At 39.5% G+C, this 8,358-nt stretch overlaps 1 protein-coding gene across 16 annotated transcripts in view; it reads left to right on the forward strand.

Annotated features, from left to right (window-relative positions):
* Positions 1 to 7,995, forward strand: part of PHEX (phosphate regulating endopeptidase X-linked) — a 242,618-nt gene extending 234,623 nt beyond the window's left edge. For 15 of the 16 annotated variants that reach the window (XM_085006096.1, XM_085006095.1, XM_085006098.1 and 12 more), the window contains 2 exons: positions 1,576 to 1,652; positions 4,641 to 7,995. In XM_085006096.1, the coding sequence (XP_084862222.1) occupies positions 1,576 to 1,652; positions 4,641 to 4,743 (180 nt within the window). In that variant the 3' untranslated portion in view covers positions 4,744 to 7,995. The remainder of the gene's footprint in view (positions 1 to 1,575; positions 1,653 to 4,640) is intronic. The other variant, NM_001244594.1, reaches the window with a different exon arrangement.
* Positions 7,996 to 8,358: the final 363 nt, after the last annotated feature.

Raw genomic sequence — 8,358 nt, forward strand, 5'->3', positions numbered from 1 at the left:
TTCTGAGAAGGTAGTAGGAAAATGGTAAGAACAAAAATGTGTTTTTAGAAATTTTTTAAATGATATATGAAGCAAAGACAGTACTATATAAGAATGTTAGAAGCAATACAATAAGAAAAAGTGAGGTAAAATTGTTGGTGAGAAACAACTTCACCTTTGCTAGCTTCTGAGAAAGTTAAGGACTCACATTACAAAAACATCGTCAAAGTCAAAGTCAGAACCGCAGTGACGGATGGTTTATCTTCATCAAAAGCAATAGCATCGTATCACCTTTGCTGCTTCCTGTATCCCTGTAGTTTCTGTGGCCTGTCAGTTTTCCCTCAGATATTCTTCTTATCCTTCTACTTCTCTCTATTCTCATCAACACTTATTTAGTAGACATTCATTGGGAACCTTCTAACTAGTCTCTAATTTCCTCCTCCTACTATACCCCTGCCATGTAGATCTTTTAAAAATAAAATTTTTATCGTCTTTGTGTTCAAAAAACAATTTAAATATATTTTAAACACTGTAGCCTCTTGTTCAGGACTTCAGAAATCTGGCTCCCTCCCACCCTCCCCTGGTCTCCATTGCTGCCCACTCTAGCACCACCCAGTCCAGCCAAGCTGAATGTCTTGCTTTTTTTTCTCTCAAATATGTCTTTGTTTCCATTTTCTCCTCCACTTGGAATCCCCCCATCATATTCACGTGTCCTAGTTCTATTCATACTTCAAGCTGTGTCATATTTCAAGACAAACTTCAAATCAGGAATAAGTAGGTTATGGTACACAAGAGAACAGCACAAGGCAAGTTTTTATTTTGTTTTTTCTTGGTCAGGCTCCATGTCCAGCATGGGTTAACAGTGGGGCTCTGTGCATAGTTGCTACAGAAGGACCTGGGTTTGGGAATCTTTATCTTGACATGTGCTTCCATGGTCACCACCGGAGTAGGAAAGAAATGTGAAGAAATGTGCCCTGGCCCTTAATGTAGCATCTTAAATTGTTCTTCAGACCCTTAAGGCTTCTGCCAGGTTTTTAAAGCTTCCCCTAGGAAGTGACATATATCACTTCTGCTCATATTTCATTGGGCAGAGCGAGTCATAAAGCCATGCCTAACGTCAAGGGAGATGGAGCACTGTCTACCTATCTATGGCCTGAATTAGGATGAAGCAAGCAAGGCACCCAGGGTGCCAAATATACTGACTTCTCCTGACTGTACTCAAAAATAGATGGTTGAGTCATTTTATTGATTCAGATGAGTGTGGTTGAATTTTATAAGGGCAATCCCAAGCATTATATTAATTGAATGAATACATTGGTTGATTCATGGGTGCATACAGTATTCTTTTGATTTAAAGCATTTGTCTCGGAACCTTGCTCATTTACTCAAATTGTGAAAGTATTCACAATGATAAAACCTTCTACTCAGGGCATTGGCATAATAGATGCTACTACTGATGAAGGTTTTATCTGATCTAGTAAAACTGTAATCTATTGAGTCAAAAATTACTCTTCAGTATAATTTGGAGCCATTAAGGCTGTAGAAAATGTGTACTTGAAATGGAAACATAATTATTAGGATGCTTTCCTCTTCTAGGTGAGGTGCAATTCCTACAGACCAGAAGCCGCCCGAGAACAAATCCAAGTCGGTGCTCACAGCCCCCCTCAGTTCAGGTAAATAAGCAAATAGGTGATGTGAGCTTTTAACTGTGCATCTCCATCTCCTCCCCTACCCAGCCATCCCAGGGTCCTACAGACAAATGATCTGAGCAAAAGCCTGCAGTGTGAACACTGACGGTTCCATTTCACAGACAAAAACAAAACAAAACAAAACAAAAAAAACTGTCCCAACAGAAACTAAGCATCTTTTCTTTAATGAGTAGGAAGGCAGTTTAGTCAACATTCTTTCATCTCCATTTCTGTGGTTGCCTCTTTTTACACATCTCTGGTATCAAGAGATCTATGAGATTTTACAAGACTCCAAAGGTTATTTAGAATCCAAATCATAGCTTTAGTGTTAATTCCCACCTATTACCTTCTACTGTTTGAAAGGCAGCAGTCCATGGGTGCCATGAACGCACCATGGGTGTTCAGTAAACTAGCATCATTGACTTATCCACCCACTTCCTTTTTTAAATCTATGCCCCCCAAATCTCTTTTCTTAGGCAAAGATGAGATCTTATGTACTGTGTGTTAAAACACCTAGAGCTCTGGTTTAATTTGTGTTGTAGAATATCCTATTTAATGCCTCTTGTTCTTTCATGCAGCCAACCAGCAGACATGAATGAGTGCCCACTTTCTGAATAGCTCCGAACACAAAGGAGGATATATGGTGCTATTTAGCTATTGTAATTCATATCTAGAGGCAAAAGCTCTACATTTTGGCTTTTAGTTTGAGTCATATTTTTGAACAGTTGCTTATATATGAAGGGAAAAGGATTATGAATTATACTCTTATTTAATTGTCAGAATGTATAAAATGTTAAGTAAAAACAAAATTGAGGTTAATATTACTTACCCTGTGCTAAGTTTCTAGCATAGTTTGAGGGGAATTTTCTATAGTAGGGGACAGAGAATTATAATAGGAAATCCAAGAAACCCTAGTAATTTATATTTATTTGTTCTTTGCTTGAGACATAATCTGAATATCTTTATATTTAATGTTTAAATGGATCCATTAGCATTTTGCAGGAAAGCCATCTAAAATTTCTCCTGTATTTTAAAATCTTATTCCTAAAACCTTGCCTTAGAAATGTTTCAGAAATTGACTATAAACTACGCAATAGCATAAAAATCTAATCACTGTGTTAGAAATTCTCCCCCACTGGGCTAAACTGTCAAGAATGCTGACAGTCTCTAATGGACCAAAATGTACTCCCACTGACAAATGATGCAGATGAAACCACACAGTAGATTAATTACCTACCACATAAGTTTTTTGAAGCTAATTTCTTTTTACTGACTAGTTGCCTGTAATATCGGAATTTGGCTGGTAATTTGCAGAATATACTTACTAATTGTCAGCTAAATTCTGTCCTTAACACTTGCCCAGGGTGAGTAATCACAGTATGAAATAGGCATCCCTCCCCATACATCCCATCGAAAACCCAAGAGTTTATGGAGTTTGGGATACAGGCCATTATATTCATTCAAATGCCCAGAGGGAACAAAGTCCTTGGAGAAGACACAGTCAGTGACCGAGAATGCTGTTTGTAGTCGATCCTTTGAACATGCAGTTGTGTAAGAAAGAGATGAGGGGGGAGATTTTTTGCTGGCTTGTTAGTGATGTCTGCTGTAACCGTAGATTTTGCGGGCAGCAGAAATCACACAATGGAAATACCACTTCCAAAAGGCAGCTACAGTCAAGTGCTGAGTAGGAATCCGAAGTCTTTACTGCCGTCGGGGAACTTGCAAGAACTCCAGGTCTTGGAGCTAACCCCAGTAAAACATTACTCATCAGCACATCAACAACTAATAGCACCATTGATTAGTTTAGTGTTGCATGAAACAACTTCTAGGTAAACAGGCGCCTTCGAACATAATAGGAATTTGTAGAAAGGGTCTTTGTAGATTGAATGGGTAAAGATAATTTAAAGAAAGCAACAACATGGATGAATCTTACATAGTATGAGTGAAAGAAGTCAGAGACAAAAGAGCACATACTATGTGATCCATTTACATGAAGTTCAAAAACAGGCAAGACTAATGGATGGCGATAGAGGTCAGACTAGTAGTTTTCCTTGAAGGTGCTACTGTTAGGGCACATGGGGGAGCCTTGTAGGTGCTAGAAATATCCCATGTCTTGATCTGGGTGGTAGTAACAGGGATGTCTACATGTGGAAAAAAAATCAATGCTGTTTATACTTAAAAATGTGTGAACTTGGAGTTCCCTTGTGGCCCAGCAGGGTAAGGATCCAGCATTGTCACTACAGTGGCTTGGGTAACTGCTGTGGCACAGGTTCAGTCCCTGGCCTGGGAACTTCTCCACATAGTGGGCACAGCCAAAATTGTTAAAAAAAATAATGTGTGGACTCTATATCAGTTATATCTTCTATAAAAAGTTAAGTTGAAAAATAGAAGAGCTGAGTATTGCTAAATCTTGTATTTGTAGGAATTTGTAAATTTATAGGTAAGTACAGCCCCATGTGCAGTTGACAGGAATGGTAAATTCTACAGTTTATAGGAATTCGAAGATACTTGGAAGATTAATAGCATGCACCTAGTCTTAGCTCTCTTAATTTCTTTGGCAATTTACTTAACCACTTTCGGCTTCGGTGATCTACCTATAAACAGATGAAATGAGATAGTTCCCATTGTGGCGCAGTGGAAACAGATCTGACTAGTATCCGTGAGGATGCAGGTTCGATCCCTGGCCTTGCTCATTCGGGTTGGGGATCTGGTGTTGCCGTGAACTGTGGTGTAGGCCGCATATGCTGCTCGGATCCCACGTTGCTATGGCTGGGGCGCAGGCCAGCAAGTGCAGCTCTGATTCAACCCATAGCCTGGGAATTTCCATATGCCATGGGTGTGGCCCTAAAAAGCACCAAAACAAAACAAAAACCAGATTAAATGAATGCAACATCACATCAAGAAATATGCTTTACCCAGAACCTGTTGATATGTAGGAATTAAATGACGTGGACTTTGACATATCTTTTTCAGGGTCAATGGTGCAGTTAGCAACTTTGAAGAATTCCAGAAAGCTTTTAACTGTCCCTCCAATTCCACGATGAACAGAGGCACGGACTCCTGCCGACTCTGGTAGCTGGACTGCTGGTTCATGGTTTATGCTGGGAGAGCTGTACAGTGCCAGCAGAGGCTTCACTGAGCTCCCGTCACCTACTGCTTTAGGCCTGTGTTCCCTGGAGAATGTTTATTTTTTGACGCATCTTTGTTATTTGGGTGTTGCTTAGATCTAAACAGTATCTATCCAAAGTTGTAAGGCTTCCAAAGTGGAATACAAAATGTTCAACCCAGGCTGTTTCTTTAGAAAACCAAACCAACAGGAGTAAATCCCTAGGCTGCTTTTGTTAAAATGCTGTCTGCTGTGTTGTTGCTATTGTCCATTTCAGCATGGAAGCCACAGCTACGTGGTATGTACCCTTTTAATCTGCAGCTCTGCAGGGGCCCTAAGTAGAAACTATCCAGAAAAAAAATTCTGTCTCTTCAACTTGGGCCCCCGGTGATACGAGGACTTCTGGGAGGTCTTCCTGCTCCGTGGGACGCAGGGCTAGGTTTTGTGTATTGTTGTTACATAGCGTTTATTAACTCTAAGGCAGTTACATTAGAAATTTGTTGACTCTTCATTTCACAACTCTAGATGAAGTTCTGGCCTTCCACTTTGGAGTCTGTTGGGATGAAAACGTGCCTCACAGCTTGTGTCTGATGTAGCCCATCGCCCTGTTCGAGTCAGCAAAGCTGGCTGAAAGGCTGCTTGGTAAAGGTTTGAGTTTATCACATAGAAAGAAAAGGGTCCATCTGTAAGTCCCAGAAGAAGCCCCAAGTCCTAGTCATGCAGCAGCCGGGATGCTAGGAGATGAAATCTCCAAAGCTTGATTCCACTCTGCCCAAACCTTGGTCATGATGTCTTCTGCCTGATACTTCCCTTCTAGTCCAGTTCCTACTGGTCTTGTTATCCCCATGTTTGTGCATTCTCCTGTTGATGATAAGAGCAGGCATCAAAAAAATGATTTCCTAATTCCCCGTTAGGAGTGTATGGCTTTCCTTCCTTTTTAGTGCAAAGGGACAGAGTGCACACTGAAGAGGGTGCAAAGTGCCCTTTGGTTTGGGCTCAGTTAAAGTAACCTCTCTTTTAAAAAAAACCTCTTTGAGAAATGTCTTGATTGAAGACATTTTTAGAAGTTATTGATTGGATTTAAAATTCCCTGCCTAGTCCAAAGAAACAATTTTTACCCTTCAGGTCTTTAAAAGAGTCTGTAAAAAAGAGCAGTACTGGTTTCTGATCCTCTGAGCTCCATCCTCTCAGGTGAAGGACTCCATCTCTTATTAGAGGGTGTGTATGGAGGATAAAATGGTAACAGTGGTTATCTGGCATTTTGGGTTTCTTAAAAAAACCCATCCCCCTTCGCATTATTCCTTGTACATGTGATTCTAGGTTAACTAGGCCAATAGAAAAGTCTCAAAAGCAAAATGGCAAATTTAGGAAGCCATTTTGCATCCCCGGGATTTATCATCTTTTTTTTTTTTTTTTTTTTTTTTTAATGTAAATGTGTGCCCCGACCTTGTGTAACCATGGGAACTTCTGAAAGGAGAAAAATGCAAGGGGCACTATCATGAGCAAACAATTATGCCGTGTTAGTCAGAGGAGAGCAATGTCCCCCTTTATTTCTTCCTCTCCGAATGGATAAACTCCTGAAGGGCAGCTACCTTTTCCTTCTGTTAACCATGCTTAATGTGACCTTAGTTTGTATTTTAAACACAAGCAGTTACAGGTGCTGGAAACTTACATGTCTTTTTTCTAGAGGAATTGTTCTGATTTGGATTAGACATACAAGATTCTCCTTGTTTTATTCCTATACTTGGATAGTTAAAGTCAGCTGAGGTTTTTTAGGCTTATATGTAAATAGTATTTTCCTTCTAGATTTCTTTTTTTAAATTCCCAATAAACACATTCCTGCAGGTTGGAGAAAGTATTTGATAAAAGCAGAGAATTATAATTGACTTTGAAAATGGGACTCGTTCAGTCACTTGTTGGTTTAGGAAAGCTAGTTGGTGAACAGTCAGGGCCCTCGCAGTTTCCACATGGCATGGCTACCTTGTTCCAGTTAACTTTACTTGATGTAACTCAGTTACACCGAAAGTTGTAGATAGGATGGCCGTTATTAAAAACGAAGCCCAAGCAGCCCAAATCATCACTACTAGCTGGAACAATTGTCTCATTGATTGGATTTCCAAATACATGCTCATGTTTCAATTTTCAGAGTACATTTTTGTTGTCCTTTCTCTTCAGTACAGATTGCTAAAGCATCAGACACTGATTAAGTGGTAGACAGAGGAAGGTCAAATGGAACTGGAAGGGAGGGGGAGGAAATCGGGAAAAGCTGGCCTAAGAATGGGACTCTGAAGAGACTACAGGATTTGGGCAGTCCTTGCGAAGCACATCCACTGGAGTAGAGCCATAAAGTTTTACAAAAATAATTATGCAGAATTAAAAGGAAATTAGATATTGGATCTCAGACTAGGACTGCTGCAACACATTTCTCTGATTCATACACCACCTGTTCTGCCAGTGAACTATTGTCTGGGCAGTGGAAGGAGTTAGGGTTTTTTTTTGTGTGTGTGTGTGAAACTCTTGGATTAGTTAAGGATCTTATGTGTATAAAATGGTCTTGTTTGGGCTTATCATCATTGCCTAAAGTTTGTTGAGCTTTTCACCAACCACACAGCATTGGCCTTCTACTTCCATTTTTTCCTTTTATGAGATGGACTTGGAAGTGACTAAGGCAAGCTCAGGATTCATAAATTATCCTTAAGTTTATTCAGTGCCTTTCCTCAATGGAGCTTAAAGCACAGCACATAAATTTTATCTTATTTAGCCCTGGAGCATCACTAAGAAGCATCTAGGAACTATGTCTTGCTACACAGGTTATGCTTGTGCCAGAGCAGTTGGAGAGGTTTGAAATTGCTTCTCAAGTATACCAGGGTCAGGAAAGGCAGAATCTTTGTTCTTCAGGCTGCTGACCTTTGTATTAACCTTCAACTCTTAGGTTACCCCATTTCTGAATATATTTATTCCATCATTATTTCTGTAATCACTTAGCATTTGATAGGCTTCTTCCTTGATATTTTTAACATGATGTTTCAGTTACATATTAAATTATGGAAGAATATGTGATTATTTCATGCAGCAATATTCTCATTGCCAGTGGGGGTGCCCACTGAAGAACGGTCTTCTTAGATTATGCATTATATCGAAATGGTCATTGTATTTTCTTCCCCTACTTGTGAAACAATGTGAGCAATCATTTTAAGGACAATAAAAAAAATGAAGATTTTCTGTTTCCTCTCTTTTTAACAATATATTAAAATAGATTACATGTATTAACATAATCGGTTCTGTTTTAGACAGTATTTGCCTACAAAGTACACAAAGCACTGTAGTAGGCTAGGTTTCTTGGTTTAAGAAAGTGGGATTTGAATGCCATAACTTTCTCTGCAGACAATGAGAAATTTGCAAAGTGGTCATTGTATTTTCTTCCAGTAATATAAGCAGATGTGGTTTATTCCGTATGTGAAAATATTTCTGTTGAGGAAAAGAGAGGCTTCTGAGGAAATGATCAACCATGGTAGGGCTGGTCTTGCAAAAGTGACAATGAACATCACAGTTACTATTAAACCAAGGACTCTGTGTGCTGTCACC

This window comes from Sus scrofa, chromosome X (genome assembly GCF_054392235.1).
Source record: "Sus scrofa isolate SSC_HxYL_T2T_F1_AM1 chromosome X, Sscrofa_HxYL_maternal_Yorkshire_Landrace_v2.0, whole genome shotgun sequence".
Taxonomy (NCBI): Eukaryota; Metazoa; Chordata; class Mammalia; order Artiodactyla; family Suidae; genus Sus; species Sus scrofa.